General features: G+C 44.7%; 1 protein-coding gene and 1 pseudogene across 1 annotated transcript in view; one reads left to right on the top strand and one right to left on the bottom strand.

Annotated features, from left to right (window-relative positions):
• The window catches only part of MERTK (MER proto-oncogene, tyrosine kinase), a 129,096-nt gene that overhangs the window by 32,743 nt on the left and 74,796 nt on the right, over positions 1 to 21,557 (top strand). The window contains exons 2-4 of the mRNA XM_032179101.2: positions 1,472 to 1,892; positions 18,562 to 18,662; positions 20,995 to 21,168. Coding sequence (XP_032034992.1) covers positions 1,472 to 1,892; positions 18,562 to 18,662; positions 20,995 to 21,168 — 696 coding nt within the window. The remainder of the gene's footprint in view (positions 1 to 1,471; positions 1,893 to 18,561; positions 18,663 to 20,994; positions 21,169 to 21,557) is intronic.
• LOC116482991 (RNA transcription, translation and transport factor protein-like) lies at positions 13,062 to 13,827 on the bottom strand (annotated as a pseudogene).

The following is a 21,557-nucleotide window of genomic DNA, read 5'->3' as shown; positions in this document are numbered from 1 at the left end:
CCTGGGTGACAGAGCAAGAAGGCCCTGTTTCTTTAAAAAACAATTTGTTGTTCATCTGAAATTCAAGCTTAACTGGGCATCCTGTGTTATTTGCTAAATTGGGCACAGCTCTGAGCAGAGAACACCCTACTCCCTGCACACACACACTCAGGAGCCCAGGAGGGCATGATGTCCTGAGCACAGCAGGAGGCCAGCCCTTGAGCAAGGGTGGAGCCTCCACTGTGTACCCCCAGTCACCAACCCATAATGTAGAATGCTGGGCCTATATCTCTCTCACCCGCCTGTCTCACTCACTCCCTCCCAACCTATTTGAATAGATAACAACCAGTGTAGAATCTGTGTCCAAAAATGCCACTCAGAAAGCTAAAAGTACAGCTATTATGAGGCTTCCCTTGCTCAGAAACCGTCTAAAATATTTGTGGACCAGATGAAATAAAAACATTTCCAGGTTTATTCCAGCAAGCAAGCATTTTCCTGGAAGCTTCAGTATTCTATAGCTGGTAACTTAAGCACACTTTTTTTGTTGTTAAAGCACAAAAATTATAAACTCATCTCTTTGTGGCCATGAGCAGCTTTTTTTTTTTTTTAGACAGGGTCTTACTCTGTCACCCGGGCTGGAGTGCAGTGGCACAGTCTTGGCTCACCACAGCCTTGATCTCCTGGGCTCAAGTGACCCTCCTTCCTCAGCCCTCCAAGTAGCTGGGACTACAGATGCATGCCAACACATCTGGCTAATTTTGGGGTTTTTTGTTTGTTTGTGTTTTTTCCGAAACTTGAGCAGCTTTTTAAAGACTATTAGCCAAATTTGCAGCATAGTCTCTGACAGAGCAGACAGTAAGAAAAGTTATTTATTTTGAGACAGGGTCTCGCTCTGTCACCCAGGCTGGAGTGCTGTGGTGCTACCTTGGCTCACTGTAACCTCCGCCTCCCAGGTTCAAGCTGTTCTCCTGCTTCAGCCTCCTGAGTAGCTGGGATTACGGGAATGTGCCACCATGCCCAGCTAATTTTTGTATGTTTAGTAGAGACAGGTTTTTGCCATGTTGGCCAGGCTGGTCTCAAACTCCTGACCTCAGGTGATCCTCCCGTCTCTGCCTCCCAAAGTGCCAAGATTACAGGTGTGAACCACCGTGCCTGGCCAAGAAAAGTGACCTTGAGCCCTGCTGTATCATCACCTTCTTCTTATACTGCTGAGTTGGGCATGAAGGACTTGGAATGAGTCAGTAATAAGAAAATTTTTATTTTTGGTAGGGGTAGTTAATATTTCTTCAAGACTCTTCTAGAGGCGAGTTTACAAATGAATGAACTGGTGAATGAGAATTGTCCAGATGTGTGTGTTAATGAATTCTGCTTATCTTTTCCTGGGGCACAGAGGACACCCCAGTGCTCTCTCTTCATGGCCTAAGAAGTTGGGAACCTACTTGGGAAACTCTTCTTATTTAAAAGGCTAAAATTTGGGTGTTCTGTTTTACAGCTATCACTGAGGCAAGAGAAGAAGCCAAGCCTTACCCGCTATTCCTGGGACCTTTTCCAGGGAGTCTGCAAACTGACCACACACCGCTGTTATCCCTTCCTCATGCCAGTGGGTACCAGCCTGCCTTGATGTTTTCACCAACCCAGCCTGGAAGACCACATACAGGAAATGTAGCCATTCCCCGGGTGACCTCTATCGAGTCAAAGCCCCTACCACCTCTTGCCTTCAAACACACAGTTGGACACATAATACTTTCTGAACATAAAGGTGTCAAATTTAATTGCTCCATCAGTGTACCTAATATATACCAGGACACCACAATTTCTTGGTGGAAAGATGGGAAGGAATTGCTTGGGGCACATCATGCAATTACACAGTTTTATCCAGATGATGAAGTTACAGCAATAATTGCTTCCTTCAGGTATGTGTTCTTGCTTCCTTTTTTATTTTTTTAGTTTTAATATTTATTTATTTATTTATTTATTTATTTATTTATTTATTTATTTATTATTTATTTATTTATTTATTTATTTATTTATTTATTTATTTATTTATTGAGACAGAGTATCACTCTGTAGCCCAGGCTGGAGTGCAGTGGCGCGATCTCAGCTCATTGCAACCTCCACCTCCTGAGTTCAAATGATTCTCCTGCCTCAGCCTCCGGCATAGCTGGGATTACAGGCGCCCACCACCACACCCAGCTAATTTTTGTTTTTTTTTTTTTTTTTGTATTTTTTGTAGAGATGAGGTTTCACCATGATGCCCAGGCTGGTCTCAAACTCCTGACCTTGGGTGATCCGGCCACCTCGGCCTCCCAAAGTGCTGGGATTAGAGGCATGAGCCACCTTGCCAGGCCTCTTCCTTTCTTTTTAAATGTCATTATGTTAATGCTGCCTCAAAAGCAAAAGCCTTTTGTTTTCTGTTTAAGCAAACCACTGGTCCCTTTAGAAAGCTGAAGGATAACTGACAGTGTGTGTTCAATCTGAGCTTGGCAGTGTTGGAACTGTTGGTTAACAGAGACTCAGGGGCTGGGCCTGGGAGGCTACTTCCCACCTGACCTACATATCATATCAAGTACAGCTGGACCCAAGAGCTCTACCAGTGAGTGGGAACAGTGTTTCTTACCGGGTAGGAGGAGACGTCAAAATCACCCTGGCCATGTGGGGCTTTTTAAACAGTGCAATTGCTTGAGCTAGAGAGTTCTGGGCTATAGTGTGCTATGCCAATTGGGTGTCTGCATCGATATGGGGATCCCCCCACCACCACCAAAAGCAGGGGACCACCAGGTTGCCTAAGGAGGGGTCAACTGGCCCAGATCAGAAACGGAGCAGGTCAGAACTCCTGCACTGTTCAGTAGTGGGATTGCACCTGTGACTAGCCACTGCATTCCAGCCTGGGCAACATGGTGAGACCCTGTCTCAAAAGAAAAAAAAAACCCAAAAAATAAAAACCAGTGCAGCTCTCTCATCCCTTCAGTTACCCTGCCACCCCTGCCTTCCACCTCTCCCCACCGCCTCCCAGTGCTGATGTAGCCCCCGTGCACCGTGGGGCAGGAAGAGATGGAAAGTCTGTCTCTGGAAATGAGACTGGCCCTAAGCCTCAGACCATCATCTCAGTACTCCACTTTGTTTTTTAAGAGCAAGCTAGATGAGGTGGGGGGTTGTGTGTGACAGGGATAAGCTAAGCCAGGACCTGTATCTGGAATACTCTGTTTTCCCAGAGACCCAGCTGTCATGTCTCAGAATGCTGCAGACGGGCAGGTAGATGCTTCTCTTCTCGCCACCCCTTTTGTATTCTCCACTCTTTCCTCTTAGCCAGATGGTGTTTTGCTTTTCTGTTTTTGTTTTTTGCATCAGGACTTCGTTGCATGCACAGTTTTAGAATTGGGTTGGCCTGTGGTTGTTAAAAGCACAAAATGAGGTCAGAGCCACACAGCGTGGAAGCGAGAACCTTTTTCCTGCAATTCCTCCACTTTGGAGTGGAGCCTTCTTTGATCTGTTACATTTTCACTTTCTGTGACATGATACTTGGCACCGTCCCATACTGTGTCATGCCTTTTAGTGAATCATTTTGTTTCCTTTTCAGAAAACTACCTCACAATTACCACAGACCTAACTACTCAGGTTAGTGTGCCAACACTTCCACAAGATGTGCCCTTTTATTTACATTTTTTCCCCCAGGCTGTAGGCTTGCTTAGTGGATAATCCCTTAGCCTCCAGGCAAAAAATGCAACTTCCACATTACTCTGGCTGGGTCTCTTGGCAGCCGTTCTCAGCCAGTGGCTAAGACTGCTTAGGAGATTTGACTATGTTTTTTCTGCATCAACTATAAAAAGCAGATGTCTTATAATTACATAGACATAGCTTCTGAAGAGAGAAGTAAAACTATCATTTAATAATAAGCGAATGACCGAGGCAGGCAGATCACGAGGTCAAGAGATCAAGACCATCCTGGCCAACGTGGTGAAACCCCGTCTCTACTAAAAATACAAAAATTAGCTGGGCGTGGTGGCACACACCTATAGTCCTAGATACTAGGGAGACTGAGGCAGGAGAATCGCTTGAACCTCGGAGGTGGAGGCTGCAGTGAGCCAAGATTGCACCACTGCACTCCAGCCTGGCAACAGAGCGAGACTCCATCTCAAAAGAAAAAAAAAAAAAAGAAGTGAATGAGGAGTAGTTTAAAGATTTGAAGAACAGCAAGCTGGCACATTGGTCTCATTGGGTGTCACCTAAGAGGGGAGCATAGCTCTACCTTGCTGTCTCTCTGGACTTGGCCAGCGTATGACTGTGGGTGAGCTGCCTCATCTTCCCTGGTCTATTTTCCAAAGGAAGAGATAGACTTGGACCATGTGACTGCCAGCTCTACTTCTGCTCTCAGATGCCATGAGCTGTTCAGAGGACTTAAATTGCAGAGTTTTAAAATTTTGATTAGTCAGTTTCTTGTTTTGGACCCATCTCTTTAGAGTGCAGAAGATGACCTGGGTGTTATTTTGAGAACTTTAGAAATGTGGAGTAGTATTTATTCTACTGTGTGTATTCAGCTTATTATATATAAACTCATTTTATTTTATTTTATTTATTTTGATTTTTTTTGAGACGGATTCTTGCTCTGTTGCCCAGGCTGGAGTGCAGTGGCGCAGTCTCAGCTCACTGCAAGCTCCGCCTCCCAGGTTCACGCCATTCTCCTGCCTCAGCCTCTCCGAGTAGCTGGGATTACAGGCGCCCGCCACCACGCCCGGCTAATTTTTCGTATTTTTAGTAGAGATGGGGTTTCACTGTGGTTGCGATCTCCTGACCTCATGATCCACCTGCCTCAGCCTCCCAAAGTGCTGGGATTACAAGCGTGAGCCACCGCGCCTGGCCTATATAAACTCATTTTAAAGGAGAAAAATCTTATTTGACCTCCAAACTAAGCCTGAAAGAAAATTTAGTGATCAGAATTTTTGCAGATGATGAGCATTTTTTTTTGGAGGTGGAGTCTCGCTCTGTCGCCCAGGCTTGAGCGCAGTGGCACGACCTTGGCTCACTGCAAACTCCGCCTCCCAGGTTCACACCATTCTCCTGCCTCAGCCTCCTGAGTAGCTGGGACTACAGGCGCCCACCACCATGCCCAGCTAAGTTTTTGTATTTTTAGTAGAGACGGGGTTTCACCGTGTTAGCCATGATGGTCTTGATCTCTTGACCTCATGATCCACTCGCCTCGGCCTCCCAAAGTGCTGGGATTATAGGCGTGAGCCACCGTGCCCGGCCATGATGAGCATTTAGTTGAATTAGGTAGCATACAGGATGATACCAAATTTGCCTGTATATGATTCTTCAACTTTACTAAGATAGTGTTCAGGGGCACAGTAGCTGTAGAGTGATTCAATGCAATAAATTATAGTTATAAGAGTTAAAGAAAAAGGAAAGAAACACGAAATGCAGCTTAACAGTTAAAGATGGGTTTATTTTAGAGAAATAAACCTGAGAGGGGCTTCTGGCCAATTTCAGTGAGGAACATTATCTTTTATAGACTAAGAGTATATATTAGTTTTAGGGTAGGGGGCTTATCACAAGCTTGGAATGTTTGTATGTTGGGGAGAAGTTTATGGCAGGGTTGGAATGTCTCTGGTCAGAGGGGAGGTTATCTTGGGGCTGACATCTCTCTAGCTGAAGGGGACTTTATCTCAGGGCTGACATGTCTCTGGTCGGGGAGGGGTTTGGAATGTTTTTGATTGGAGATGTTATTTGTGGTTTACGGTCATGCTGACCTTAGCCATTAGGCTGATGCTCTTTAGATTTAGTCGGTTTTTAATCAAGGTGAACTTTAGAATGACAGTGCTTGTCCAAGATGGCGATACTCCTGCTCTGTCAATAGTTACTTAATCAAGATGACAAATATTTATATAATTTCTTGGCAAGAGAGGATGATGTTGGAGACCGTAAACTGCATTGTTTTTTTGGCGAGGACACTGAGCCCCGTGAGCAGGGTCACTAGGCAGTGAGCTAGTCTTACTTAAACAGGGAGCCTGATTTGCACACCTGCAGTGACCTCTCTTCTCACATCTCCTGGGCCCTAAGGAAATCTACTGTGGCTCCTAAGAACAGTGAAGAGTTAAAAAATAGTTTTAGGCTTTCAATATATGTAATTTTGTTAGAAATGCATTAGCCTGCAATTTTGCTGGAGTTGCCATTAGTGACATCTATATGGACTATGTTTATTCAAGAGAATGTGCAATTAAAATCACTAGGGGAAGAGAACATGGATGTATATTGGCAGGGGTCAAAAGGACTCCAGAGAGAAACACCTGGTGTTTTCAGTTTGGTCATGGGACCTTTTTTTTCTAAAAGGTATTAGGATCACACATAGAAATTCCCATAAGAATAAGCAGAATTTATGTGAATTTTTAACATGATGAGGTCTCTAGATTGGGGACCCCATACTTTGTATCTGCACTCATTCTTTAAATATGGCACAATCGTGAGTTACTAGAGACTGACCCTGTGTTTATTTTTCTTTTCATTATACTTTAAGTTCTGGAGTACATGTGCAGAATGTGCAGGTTTGTTACATAGGTATACACGTGCCATGGTGCTTTGCTACACCCATCAACCCATCATCTACATTAGGTATTTCTCCTAATGCTATCCCTCCCCCAGCACCCCCACCCCAACAGGTCCCGATGTGTGAAAGTTCCCTTCCCTGTGTCCATGTGTTTTCATTGTTCAATTCCCACTGATGAGTGGGAGAATATGCAATATTTGGTTTTCTGTTCCTGTGTTAGTTTGCTGAGAATGATGGTTTCCAGCGTCATCCATGTCCCTGCAAAGGACGTGAACTCATCCTTTTTTATGGCTGCATAGTATTCCATGGCATATATGTGTCACATTTTCTGAATTCAGTCCATCATTGATGGACATTTGGATTGATTCTAAGTCTTTCCCATTGAGAATGGTGCTGTAATAAACATATGTGTGCATATGTCTTTATAGTAGAATGATTTCTAATCCTTTGGGTATATACCCAGTAATGGAATTGCTGGTCAAATGGTATTTCTGGTTCTAGATCCTTGAGGAATTGCCACACTGTCTTCCACAATGGTTGAACTAATGTACACTCCCACCAACAGTGTAAAAGTGTTCCTATTTCTCCACATCCTCTCCAGCATCTGTTGCTTCCTGACTTTTTAATGATCGCCATTTAAACTGGTGTGAGATGGTATCTCATTGTGGTTTTGATTTGCATTTCTCCAATGACCAATAATGATGAGCTTTTTTTCATATGTTTGTTGGCCACATAAATGTCTTCTTTTGAGAAGTGTCTGTTCATATCCTTTGCCCACTTTTTGATGGGGTTTTTTGTTTTTTTCTTGTAAATTTGTTTAAGTTCTTTGTAGATTTTGGATATTAGCCCTTTGTCAGATGGATAGATTGCAGAAATGTTCTTGCATTCTGTAGGTTGCCTGTTCACTCTGATGATAGTTTCTTTTGCTATGCAGAAGCTCTTTAGTTTAATTAGATCCCATTTGTCAATTTTGGCTTTTGTTGCCATTGCTTTTGGTGTTTTCATCATGAAGTCTTTGCCTATGCCTATGTCCTGAATGGTACTGTCTAGGTTTTCTTCTAGAGTTTATATGGTTTCAGGTCTTACATTTAAGGGAAAGAGAAGGGAAAGCATCTGGTCTTTGGTCCTAAAACAGCACCTGTCCTAGTTGAAGATGTGGTTTAGAGTATCTAATGGCCCAGAGCTTTGGTTACTCCTCACACCTTCCGTTGCTCTTACACCCTCTTTCCCATAGTGGCCCCTGCTCTCATATAGCTCTCTGCCTTCCAAAGGAAGAAAGGACTGTGATAAAATCATTTACTCTAAGGAAAGCTGTAACATTCACTGGTGATATCATTTTAGACACCAAGAAATAGCGATATTGTAAAAATCAATACACATAGGCAAGTACACACTAGTTATCAAAATGGCCATCCTTGCACATGAAGGTGTTTTCCGGCAATTCGTTATTTGTTGGCTGCATAGTTAAGTGAGGGATGGCTGAACATTGAGGCAAGTTGGGCAGACCTGGTCCCTGTCCTCCTGCTCATGGTTGTGAACAGAATGGAGTGGAAGGGCCAAATCGAACATCAGGTGCTGCAGCACTAAGGTACTGTTGCCTTCAGATTTTAGATTTGTCCTTGAAGTATTAATTTAAGGGAGGAGGAACTAGCACCAGGACTTGGGGAGGTACATTTCTGCCTCTCAGGAGCAACCGCATCTTGCAATCAAACCTCAGTTAATTGAAACTTGGGGAAGAAAGATGGAAATAAGAGGAGCTCATGGACATTTAAGTACGAATCCCATGTACTCTGGAAAGACTAAGGAAGATTTGGCATCATGCATGAGAATGTCCCTGAAAGATTTTTAAACTACTTGGTCTTAGCTCGTGTGTGTGTGTGTGTGTGTGTGTGTTTTTAAATTATTTTAATAGTAATATATGTATTTTGTCAAAAACTTGGAAAATACCAAACAAGTACAAAGAAAGAAACAATGGCTTATAACTGCAACTCTGAGAAAAATTTTCCAATTATATATAAATAAATTAAATGTTCTTGAAATGAAATTAATCTTTTATTGCATAGATGATTATATATCCTGTTTCATTCAGTTTATATTATGAATATTTCTGTATATTATTAAAAGTCTTCAAAAATTTTTTTTTGTTTTTTGAGACGGAGTCTTGCTCCGTCACCCAGGCTGGAGTGCAGTGGCGTAATCTCAGCTCATTGCAACCTCCACCTCCCGGGTTTAAGCAATTCTCCTGAGTTAGTCTCTTGAGTAGCTGGGAGTACAGGCGCCTGCCATCATGCCCGGCTAATTTTTTGTGTTTTTAGTAGAGACGGAGTTTCATGGTGTTAGCCAGGATGGTCTTGATCTCCTGACCTCATGATCTGCCCACTTCGGCCTCCCAAAGTGCTGGTATTACAGGCGTGAGCCACAGCGCCCGACAAGTCTTCAAAATATTTTAAGGTCTTTTATTGCATAGATGATTACATATTCTGTTTCATTCACTTTATATTATGAACATTTCTGTATATTACTAAAGGTCTTCAAAATATTTTAAGGCTGCTATATGCCACTGTAATCTGCTGTTGTGAAATAAAAGCAAATATAGAAGGATGCAAATGAAATTATAAAATTAAAAATTTTTTAATTTTTGTAAATGAAAAATTCTTTTTAAAATGCTGAGTTTGGGGTATATACAAGGGAAGAAATAACTGACGTTCTGCTCCTAGCCTAGGTGCCTTCTTGAGCTAGGCCTGTTCTATGCTAATAATCCCCCCTTTTTTTTCCTATTTCACTTGGATGTCTGTTATTGTTGATGGAGCCAGGAATCATCTTTGATTAATAGGTGTAGAAAACATTCAGTGTCTGCTACAGGTTGAGGTCCCTCGAGAGCATTCACCTGGCCTCCTTTATGGGACTTGAGTCACTGGGCTGGGCCTCCTCCTTGGTGCTGTAGCCACTAACCTGCCTCACCTGTATCCAATATTGGCTCAAAACTAGCATATCCGTTTGTCCAGGTTCCAGGACACTGCTTGGTCAAGACCTTTCACTGGAGTCTCCAAAGAAGGGTGTAATTTGGGGTATATATTATAATTAGCTCTGATGTCTAGTATAGGAAGTAAACAGCCCTCTAGCTTGGGTGGAAATGTGCCCTGGTCCGGCGCAACACTCCAGAAGGGCCAGACCAGACGACAGGGAAGCCCAGCTCCGAAGCAAAACCAAAAACTGGTGGGATACTTGTGGTGAGGGGAAAGTATTCGTTGTTTGTTTTCTGTTTAGTCTAGGGATTCCCACTGCTTTTTAAATTCTGGCATAGTTCCCAGTGGCTAAAGCTGGAAAGATTTTACTGTTTCATTAAATGTTCTTTGTAAAAATGTTAAGTTGGGGCCAGGCACGGTGGCTTATGCCTGTAATCCCAGCACTTTGGGAGGCCAAAGAGGGAGGATTGCTTGAGCCCAGGAGTTCGAGACCAGCCCAAGCAACACAATAGGACCCCATTGCTACAAAAAATTTTAAAAAAAATTAGGCAGACACGGTGGTGCGCGCTTGTGGTCCCAGCTACTCCAGGAGGCTGAGGTGGGAGGATCGCTTGAGCCCGGGAGTTTGGAGCTGCAGTGAGCCATGATCCACTCCACCCTGGGCAACAGAGCAACACTGCCTTGAAAACAAAACAAAACAAAAGTGAGTAGTTTGGATCTCCTGACATCCTGTGTCGTTTGGGGCCCCCATCTCCATGCAGGCTCCTGGCACTGTGGATGCTGTGTCTTTCGGGCCCCCATCTCCATGCAGGCTCCTGGTACTGTGGATGCTGTGTTTTTGGGGTCCCCATGGGTTCTCTGTGCTGGGCTTTTCCCTCCCATCTTGCCTTACTGGGGCTGACTGATGCCTGTTGCTGGTTCTTTATTCTGCTGCTCTTGGTGGCAACGAGAACAGAATCTAGAAAATAAAAACCTAATTTCTTTAACCAAACCATCTGCTGGAAAAGCTGTTATTAACCACAGATGCTTGATACTTTCTGACTTGCGTCCTGTTCATAAGACTTCCTTTCAGCTCGAAGTTCCTTGCCCTTGGGTTACCCTGTCAACATCATGTGAACGGTGGCAGGTGAAAACAGGGTGCTTACAGTGGACCTATTTCTTAAAATTTTTTTTTTCATTTTTAATTTTTTTGACATGGTAAAATATACATAACATAAAGTCCCCCATTTCAACCCACTTTGAGTGTACAGTTCAGTGGCATTCACGTTTTTGTGCAACCATCAGCACACGTTGTGCATCATCTCCAGAACTCCAGTAGAGTAACCACTACTCTACTTTATTTTTTATTTTTATTTTATTTTATTTATTTATTTTTCTTGAGACAGGGTTTCACTGTGTTGCCCAGGCTGGAGCGCAGTGGTGCAATCACGGCTTATTGCAGCCTTGACCTCCCAGGCTCAATGATCCTCCCACCTCAGCCTCCCCAGTAGCTGGGACCATAGGCATGAGCCACTGTACCTAGCTGGGTTTTTTGTTTGTTTGTTTTTTGTTTTGTCTTGTTTTGTTTTGTTGTATTTGTAGAGACAGGGTTTTGCCATGTTGTCCAGGCTGGTCTTGAACTCCTGGGCTCACGTGATCCTTCTGCCTCAGCCTCCCGCAGTCTACTTTCTTTCTCTGTGAGTTTGACTAGTCCAACTACCTCATATAGGTGGCATCATACAATATTTGTCCTTTTTTTGTATTTCTTTTAAAAAGACTCTAGAGCGTAACTGCTACTTCCAAGTCATTTCTGAGCAGGCTAGACTGGTAGTGGTAAGGACTGAGGGTTAGAGACATGCTGTGTGTGTATAAGATGTGCCTGGGCTAACCCAGCCTGTGCTGCCCTGGGGTAATGGGTTTCTGCAGCTGCTGGCCATGCAGCTGTGCCCAGGTAGTTCCTGTCTAGACACCACCGCTGAGTATGTGCCATTTCTTTTGTCTTCCCTCGTTCAGATGTTTGTATTTGTATTTGACCAAAATCTGATGAGGTTTTTATACCATTTTTCTTAAGCAGTGGTAAAACATTCTGACTATTAAAAAAATATTTTTTCCACTCCAGCCCCCAGCCCTCTCCCTGTGGGGAATGGAGGTTACCCAACTCTTGGGTATCTTTCCAGAGATATTCAATCCCTGTGTAATCCTATGTATGTCTGTATGTGTGTGCTAGTCTCCAGCATGGTGTGTTAATCTAATAGAATGCTACTCATAGCTGTGGTTAAATCAATACCCAGGGTATTTTTTTGTGGCTATGGAAATTCTGTTTTCAGCTGAATCATGTAATAGGCTATAATTATATTTTACTTCTTGTCTTAGTCTGTTTTCTGTTGCCTGTAAAAGAATACTGAAACTGAATAAATTATAAAGAAAGGAAATTTATTTCTCACAGTTAAGGAGGCTGGGACATTCAAGGTCAAGGACCCCCATCTGATGATGGTCTTCTTGCTGATGCGACTCTGCAGGGTCCTGAGGCAGCGCAGGGCATCACACGGCGAGGGGGCTGAGCGTGCTCATGTGCTAGCTCAGGTCTCTCTTCCTCTTCTTATAAAGCTGCCAGTTCCACTCCCATTCATTTTTTATCCCATTATTAATCCATGAATGGATTAATCCATTCATGAGGGCAGAGTCCTTATGACCCAATCACCTCTTAAAGGCCTCACGTCTCCATACTGCCACATTGGGGATTAAGTTTTAATACAAGTTTTGAAGGGAATATTCAAGCCATAGCACTTAAGGACTTGGCACTTAATTAATTAATTAATTAAAGACAGGGTCTCACTTTGTCTTCCAGGCTGGAGTGCAGTGTGTGATCATAGCCCACTGCAGCCTCAAACTCTTGGGCTTAAACAATCCTCCCATCTTAGCCTCCCAAGTAGCTGGGGCTACAGGCATGTGCCACCATGTCCAGCTAATTTTTAATTTTTTTTTTTTTTTGTAAGAGATGGATTCTTGTTATGTTGCAGGCTGATCTCAAACTCCTGGCCTCAAATGACTCTCTCACCTTAGCCTCCCAAAGTACTGGGATTACAGGCATGAGCCACTGTGCCCAGCCCCATAGCAATTCTTGAGTAGCTTTTTGGTTATCTTGAAGTTTCCTAAGCATCAATCACTCATTCTTCTCTAAACTCTACAGGAATGTATGCATCTCCTCCCACCATGACAAAATTATCAGTACTGATATTTATTTATTTATTTAGGAGATGCCTGTCCTGGCTCCCTTCCTTCTGCCTCTGTCTAATCAGGTTACCCTCTGGGTCTGGGGTCCAGCTGTCTTTACTACTATTCTGAGGACCCCCTATGCCTCCTGTGGTCCAGCTCCTGTTTCCTAGAGCCCAGGTCCTCTTTCTTGGCTTTTACTGTTTTTTTTTTCTACTTTCCTAAACTTTATTAAAGAAAAAAGTAATGGTGGTGAACCTCTAGAACATACTCAATTTTCTGGGATTCCTCCCCCGAGAATGTGATATATTGATTTCCAAACATGCCAGAAGTGTACATGGTTCCCAATTGTACTAAATAGGTGAGAAGCTGAAGTCTTAAAGTGTTCATCTGCCAACTTTTCCCAGCCTGTGGTCTGTCCTTGCATCAGCAATAATTGCCTGAACAGTGCCGTGGCTTCATTAATTTTTGTCTGTAGCTGCTTGAGCTCTTCTGTATGCAGCAATCACAGAATTTGAGTAGGTTCATTAAGAGCTACATCTCCTGTGTCAAAACCAAGATTATGTTTGTCTAAAGCAACAGGCAAGCCCTCTTTTGTTTGATTTGCTTTAGCAACTGCATCCTGTGTCAGGCACTCCTGAACCAAAATTTGAATTGCCTTAAGCATTATCAGGTAATCATCATGACGGTGAACCTGAAGCAGGTTAGCCAAAGCCATCATACCAGGCTTAAAATCAGGATTATTTACATCCAAATTTATCCATGGTTCTGCATTTTTAGTTGCATTGTCAGCAGTTTTTGCATTATCAGGTACTAAGTCCTTGTATTTTTCAGCATTATCTCCATATTCAAATCTAACAGCTAAACCAAGAAGCCAAACAATAGCTTCTTGTTGATATCGAATCTTTCAAGGACAGTTAATATCTCCGAGACACTTTTCAAAGAACTTGGGCCAGTCACTGCTGTGGATGTTTCTTAAATTACCTCTGTCTTCAATCTTGTAGTGTCTGATTTTCTGGTCTTCAAGCCAAACAGTGAAGTTTCTAAATTCTGTTTCATCTTTGCAGTTGAAACCGGTGGGGTTGTGGTAGTTGAGAGCCGTCAGCTTGCATCGGAACATGCTCCCTGCTTCTCGCTCTCTTTGGCTTTTACTCTTTTACTTTGTCAAGGAACCCATCCTTCACTAACTTCCTGGGACTTGCATGCCTGAAAATGCCATTCTTTTTCCTATCTTCACCTTGAGGTAGTTTGGCCGGGTACAGAGTTCAAAAGGAAAATATTTTTTGTTTTAACTTTGAAGTCATTGATATATTTCCTTTGAGTTCTGGGTTGCTCTAGAGAAGCAGGATGTTACTCTGATTCGTTCATAAGTGATCTGCTTCTTTTCTCTCTGGAAACTTTTGGGATCTTCACCTCATCTTAGAGTTGTAATGTTCCCTGATGAAGCCCCCACCGTGGTGGGTCTTTTCTCTCCTACTGTGCTGCCCAGCCCGGGGGCCCGGTTAGGAAAGACCCATATCTTCAGTGCTAGGGCACTTTCTTGAACTAACCCCCCTTCCACAACCACTCTCCGCGTTTCCTCTGGAGCTCCTCTGACATGGTGGTTGGGATGCCTAGATTGCTGTTCTGATCCCGGAGCCTTTCTGATTGAGCCTCCACAGAGACTGAGCCTCCTGTTTTCTGGGCAGAGGGAGGAGAGCCAGGGACAGCCCCTCCAGTCTCCAGCCCCACCCCACACCCCGCCCTCCCAGTGGGAGCCTTTCCCTTGGATGTCTAGAAAGCGACAACTATAATGATTTATGGAAAATCTTTGCTGTAATATGGGTGGCACGCGCCCCGTCTGGGAAGTGAGGAGCGCCTCTGCCCGGCCGCCCTGTCTGGGAAATGAGGAGCGCCTCTGCCCGGCCGCCCCGTCTGGGAAGAAGCGAGGAGCGCCTCTGCCCGGCCGCCCCGTCTGGGAAGTGAGGAGCGCCTCTGCCCGGCCGCCCATCGTCTGGCAAGTGAGGAGCGCCTCTGCCTGGCCGCCCATCGTCTGGTATGTGAGGAGCGCCTCTGCCCGGCCGCCCCATCTGGGATGTGAGGAGCGCCTCTGCCTGGCCGCCTCGTCTGGGAAGTGAGGAGCGCCTCTGCCCGGCCGCCCATCGTCTGGGATGTGAGGAGCGCCTCTGCCCGGCCGCCCCGTCTGGGAGGTGGGGAGCGCCTCTGTCTGGGAGGTCTACCTCTCACCCTGTCTGGGAGGTCTACCACGGAGGCCAGACACAATGTGGGGGCTGGACGTGGTGGCTCACGCCTGTAGTCCCAGGTCTCTGGGAGGCCAAGGCGGGTTGATCACTTGAGGCTAGGAGTTCGAGACCAGCCTGGCCAACATGGCGAAACATATGAAAAATACAACAGACAAACCAACCAACCAACCCAGCAATGACAAAACAGGTCCACCCTGGAGTCATACTCTAATTTTTTCTATTTTCTTCCCTTTCTGATCCTTTATCCCACTTTCTTTTTCTTCCTCTTCCTTCTCCTTCTTCTTTGTCAAATAGAGGATTGAGTTATTATCATTGATCCATACAAAGTCCCTCTCTCATTTATTTTCTTTAATTCCCAACCCCCATTTCTATTCCCCATCTTCCCATGTGCAACCTTCCTAATACGTTTGATATGCATATTTTTGTTTGTATGTATTTTTAGAAAATGTTTATTGTTTTGTGTGCAAAAAAAAATTAATAAAAAAAAAATGTGGGTGGCACGGGTCGGGCCTTGCTAATTAATGCAGGCGCCTATTTTTACCAGACAACTGCTAAGCCCTTCCTGCCATGAATGACTAAAGACAAAATTCTGATTGAGTTCTCTTTGAGTTCTGCATGCTCCTTTTCTATTTCTGGTGTGTATCCTCCTTGCTGGTTGGCTTAAGGTTCTCCTGGGCATCTTATGCAGTCTGATTTCTACAGTCCAGGGTGTGCTTCCAAACCGTCCTTTGTGCCTCATAGTTTCTCAGCTTCTGGGGGCTCTGCACCTCTGCTTCGTACCTCTGGTCTGGGTACAGTCCCCTCAGGCTGCCTTCCTGGGGCTGTGCCCCACCTCCCTCCTGGCCTTCACTTTCTCTCTGGTCCCTGTCTCCCTGAGTCCAGCTGCAAGCCTGCTGCCACTCCCGGGTCCCAGACCTTGAGGCAGAGCCAGTCTTCAAAGGCACAAGTGTCCTCAATCTGTCCGATCTCATGGTTCACTCTGTTGAGCCCCTGGGTCTTGCCTCAAGAAAATGATGCCTCTTCTAAAGTGGATTTGTGAAATATGTAGAAGCACCCCCTCTTCAGTAGCCTTGGTTTCCCTTTGAACTCCAAAGATTAGATCCATCTGTTGTGCAGGATCTTCAGGAACTGCTGAAAGCCAGGGTCACCGCTCAACCACTAGTCATTGCCCACGATGGGCAGGACATCATTCTAGGCACAGAATTCTCCCATCTTTCTTCAGCCCTTCCTGTCACCATGATATCCAGGGGGCTACCAGGAGAGGGTCAGCCAGCTCCTTATTTGGAGATATTTGTCCTGTGCATTCTCTTTTCATCTTCTCCTGGTAACCTCTAGGCATTGTGACATCCAGCCACTGCCCCAAAGCATGAAAGGATCTGGCCTTTCCTTGATCCCTGGGACCTCCCCCATGCCCACCATTCATTCATCAGGTGCATTCCAAAATTATATTGCTCCTACAAAAGAACGAGAGGAAAGGGGAAGACAGAGCATTTCAAGTCAAAGGGATGCCACTCAGATTTACACATCAGGAAATGCAATGACAGGGGACTGTTAACTCCTGGATCCTGGGAACAATAAAGAAGTAATGTTAACCTGAGTAGCTCTGACCCTCCGAGTTCTGACTGATGCCATTGTTAAGCTGTGTCTTAGCTGCTCTATTTATCACAGGCCAATGAGGATCTGCAAAATTGTTGGGTATTGTTGGGAAGAAGTAAATTTAAAATGTTTAGTGTTCAGAAAATTGAATTCAACCTAAGGAAACTGTGTCTCATTCAGACCTGGGGACCTCACTCACTACCACATGTCTGCTCCAGATGCTGACCAGGCTGTGCTATCCCCCCACAGCTGCCACCCCTGCCTATCAATCAGGCCATGGTTCAGAATGGAGCCCCCTCTACCCTTGACAGCTTCCTGGTCTCTTTTAAGCCTTAAGCCTCAGCCCTTCACAGGTTGAGGGATGAGATTTATTTTGTTTAGAAATAAATAGGTTATACAGGGAAGCAACCTTCTAGGAAGGAAGGTGGAACTTCCATGTTTTTCTTCTTTTTCTTCGTTCCACTGATCCTGGTCTTCTTTGCTGTGTTTAAAGAGCAGTGCCTTTGAGCCAATAAAGAAATCCTCTGGAGAGCATCTGAAAGTATTTAAAAATGTTCCCCGGCTGAGAAGGGTGGCTCGTGGCTGTATTCCCAGCACTTTGGGAGGCTGAGGTGGGAAGATGGCTTGAGCCCAGGAGTTCAAGGCTGCAGTGAGCCGTGATGGTGCAACTGCACTCCAGCTTGGGTGACAGAGTGAGACCCCATCTAAAATAAAATAAAATAAAATGTGCATTTCAACATGTAAACACTGGGCATGTCCACTCCAGGAGAGATCATTAAGTATCCAGGGACTTGCACCTTAGGTTCACCTTCAAGCACATGACCTGTGACTGCTGCAAATACAGTCATGCTGTCAGTGAGAGACCTTACAAAATGATGGCTAGGGCCCCAGAAAGTTCTAAACAGGACAAAGGCTACCAGCTCCATTTTTATAGTCGTTGCAGTCCTGGTAAATTAGGTGAATATTGAAAGCATACAAGTATGTTAAATGGAATTAAGTTCTAGTCCCAGGAGGTCATTTGGGATATAGAACAGTTGCCCTTGGCCCCTAAAAACCCATGGAGCCCCCTTAGTCATTGTGCCCACCAAAAACAACTCCACAAATTTCCAAAATGCCTTGAGGGGGCAGTACCCCGATGCAGAGAACCACTGGTACAGCGTCTACCATAGAAATCAAGACAGGTGGCCAGGCATGGTGGCTCATGCCTATAATCCTAGCACTTTGGGAGGCCAAGGCAGGTGGATCCCCTAAGGTCAGAAGTTTGAGACCAGCCTGGCCAACATGGCAAATCTCTGTCTCTACTAAAAAATGCAAAAATTAATGGGAGTGGTGGCGCATGCCTGTAATCCCAGCTACTCAGGAGGCTGAGGCAGGACAATCACTTGAACCCAGGAGGCAGACATTGCAGTGAGCTGAGATCATGCCATTGTACTCCAGCCTGGGCTACAGAGTGAGACAGAATCTGTCTCAAAAAAAAAAAAAAAAAAAAAAAAAAAAAAAAAATCAAGACAAGTGATAGCACATATATTTGTCAGGGTTTTTCCAAGAAACCGAACCTATAGGATCTGTATCTACAGCTTTATCTAGAAAGAGAGAGAAAGAGATTTATTTTAAGGAATTAGCTCACACACAGTGGGGATTGACAAATATGGAATCAGCAGGGTGTTGGGTGGAGACCCATGAAAGACTTGATGTTGCAGTCTTGATTCCTCAGGCAGTTTGGAAACAGAAGCCCCTCTTTCCCTGGGGACCTATGTCTTTTTCTTATAAGGCCTTCAACTGTTTGGATGGGGCCTACCCCCATCATGAAGAGTAATGTGCTTTACTCAAAGGCTGCTGCTTTAAATGTTGGTGACATGTGAAAAGTACCTTCACAGCAACATCTAGGCTAGGGTTTGACCAAACAACTGAGTACAATGGCCTAGCCAAGCTGACATATAAAATTAACTATCACAGCATATGACAAAGAAGTTGAAGAAGTTTCCATCCTATAATAGAAACTCAAAGGGTAGTCACTGTAAATATCTTCATGTGTTTTTCTTTGCAGCATAACCAGTGTGCAGCGCTCAGACAATGGGTCGTATATCTGTAAGATGAAAATAAACAATGAAGAGATCGTGTCTGATCCCATCTACATCGAAGTACAAGGTAAGTCCACAGATCAGAGTCCCATTGCCAGAGAGCTGTTTGTTTTAGGGCCTGTGTTAAATGTTTTGTGTATAATACTCTAGAGTTTTGCTTGCTCATTTATAACTCTGTATGCAAACCTTGCAAATCTATCAGCACTGAAATTTTACAAGGTACTCCTCTTTGTAGTCTATAAGTAATAATGAAATGAATTCAATTCCTGAAGTTTGAGCTCTATTCTAGGCATTAGGTGAGATAAAAAGAGATTTCAGACTTCCTTGTCCACATATTATTTACAATAAAAATAAGCTGAAGACTTCTTTTTAATAAGCAAAATGCATTCTACTATCCAGTTTCCAGTGCTGGTACCAGATACCACTCACCTGGTCAAGTGGCTATTGGCTTATTATTCAGCATCTTTTCCTGTCTTGCCTATGCAGACAGTGAAACCCTGGAGGGTGAGTGGTTTTCCTCGACTGGCTCAACAGCTCAGCCAGAGACTTCTTTTGGGCACTGGTATCTGTCAGGTGCATGGTTCAGAGAAATTCCATGACATCATATGAAGGTCCGTGGGGATGAAGAGTGAGACATCAGGCTAGGAAAAGGCAATCTCTGCCCTCAAGGAACTTGAACTCTAACGGGCAATGTGAGCTGATGCAAAGGTGAGCCAGGCCAGGTGAGCCCAGGTCCTGGTTTGGTGCCCTGATTCGGGGGTTTGCATGCCTGGTTCTGCAATGGCAGGGCTGCAAGGAGGAAGCATCTTTATTATCACCCTCAGCGGTCACTCCTCACTACCCCTGGGGGCTTCCCTCTGGGGCCCTTGTGACCCTGCTCTCTGAGGTGCCCCTCTTAGCAGAGCCATTAGGTCACCTCCCTTTTCTACTTTATCCTGACCTTCCTCATCACAGGCTTTAGAGCAGATGATTAGCTTTTCAATCAGAAACATCTCCCACTGAAAGGCTGCTATGCTACCCATTCTTTTGTGAACCTGAAATTGATGCCCTCCAATGTGGAGGGAAGCCTCAGGGAGCACAGATGGAAGGAAGGAGGAGTGAGTGGGGAAGACAGAGGTGGAAGACACTCTCTCAGAGGAGTCTCTTCATCTCTTCATGACCTTTGCTCTAGGCCCATCCAAGGCTGGACAGCTTTTTCTCAGGGTTACGTCAACATCAGCCGAAGAGGGGGTTTCCTACATTTGCAGCTAATTTGGGAAAAAAATATTTAGAGGAGATTTTATTTGTCAGAATCCCAGAAAAATGCCCAGAGCAGGAACATATTACATACAAATAGAGTTTCAAAAAAACCTTGAAACAGGACAAAAGAATTCCATTTCACATAACTGCCGCGTCATTCCTGCTGGAACCAGATCTGTGAGTTCCCAATCCCCAAAAGAACACAATTAGCTGGACTTGTTATATTTTTGAACACCTGCCCCAAATAAGTACTGACTGGCTTTCTCTGAGCTTCCTTGGGACCTCGATTTTGGAAATTACAGTAGATCTAAGGATTGTAACTGCAACTGTGTTTATACAGCTTTCATGAGAATTTGCTTTGAAAAGCACTCAGCCTTATACAAGGCTGTGGATTTTAAAATTCCTTATGACCCATCTGAAAGTCACACACATAATAGAATGTCTTCATACCATGGATAGATCTATTACATAGCTTTGTTTTACTCTGTGTTTATTTTGGTAAGAAATATTGAAAACCTGCCAACTAGTCAGTCCCAGGAGTCTGAGCAACACCTGATGTAAGAACTGCCTGTGGCCTGCCTTCTGGTAAAACCAGTTCTGAATCACTATTTATAGCCCCTTTGGCAAAGCATCCTAGAAAGCTGGCTTAAAGTAGACTGGCAGGAATTAGCCTCTGTGCTCCTTCTTATCCAACTTAAGGAGGTGAAAACTGATGAATACAGACCTGCCTGAGTCAGTAGATGAGAAATCTGTTGCCAAGGCTGGGTGCGGTGGCACGCCTATAATCCCAGCACTTTGGGAAGCCAAGGGACATGGATCACTTGAGGTCAGGAGTTTGAGGCTAGCCTGGCCAACATGGTGAAACCCCATCTCTACTAAAAATACAAAAATTAGCCAGACCTGGTGGTGTGCGCCTGTAATCCCAGCTACTTAGGAGGCTAAGGCAGGAGAATCGCTTGAACCCAGGAGGCAGAGATTGCAGTGAGCTGACATCAGGCCACTGCACTCCAGCCTGGGTGACAGAGCAAGACTCCATCCCCACCCACCCCCCGCAAAAAAAGAAATCTATTGCCAAGTTCTAGTCCAGTTTCCGTTCCCCTTTGGGCTCTGTCTCTGCTTTCAGATCTGAAACATTCTTTCATGTAACGTTTTCTCTGCAGGACTTCCTCACTTTACTAAGCAGCCTGAGAGCATGAATGTCACCAGAAACACAGCCTTCAACCTCACCTGTCAGGCTGTGGGCCCGCCTGAGCCTGTCAACATTTTCTGGGTTCAAAACAGTAGCCGTGTTAACGAACAGCCTGAAAAATCCCCCTCCGTGCTAACTGTTCCAGGTAAGTCCGAGCTGTGGGCTTATTTATTGATTTATTCTCTAATAGCAGATGGGATCAAAAGTTTGGTGACCCTTGCTGTGCACCACTAGCAGGCAGTGGAGACAGATAAAAATACAGGTGTGGCAGCAAAGTTATGGGATCAAGTAGACGGGAAGGCAGGTGGGAATCACAAGTGTGAGAATTCACAGGCCAAGGTGGGGAAATAGGTGAGGGCCTCTGAGGGTACATAGGGTTAAGTTGTTGAAGTGGCTAGAATCCCTTAGCCCAGGCAGCAGGAGCCCTGCTCACATCTCCCGTTACAGTTGTGGCCTCGCTGGTCTGTCAGGTCTTGCATTTATGGAACCACTGACGTGAAGACCTCAGTGGATTTGACACCGAGAGAGTGGATT

Source organism: Hylobates moloch, unplaced genomic scaffold (genome assembly GCF_009828535.3).
Source record: "Hylobates moloch isolate HMO894 unplaced genomic scaffold, HMol_V3 SCAFFOLD_15, whole genome shotgun sequence".
Classification (NCBI taxonomy): Eukaryota; Metazoa; Chordata; class Mammalia; order Primates; family Hylobatidae; genus Hylobates; species Hylobates moloch.
Note: the sequence above shows the minus strand (reverse complement) of the source record. Positions and strands in the feature narration are given on the sequence as shown.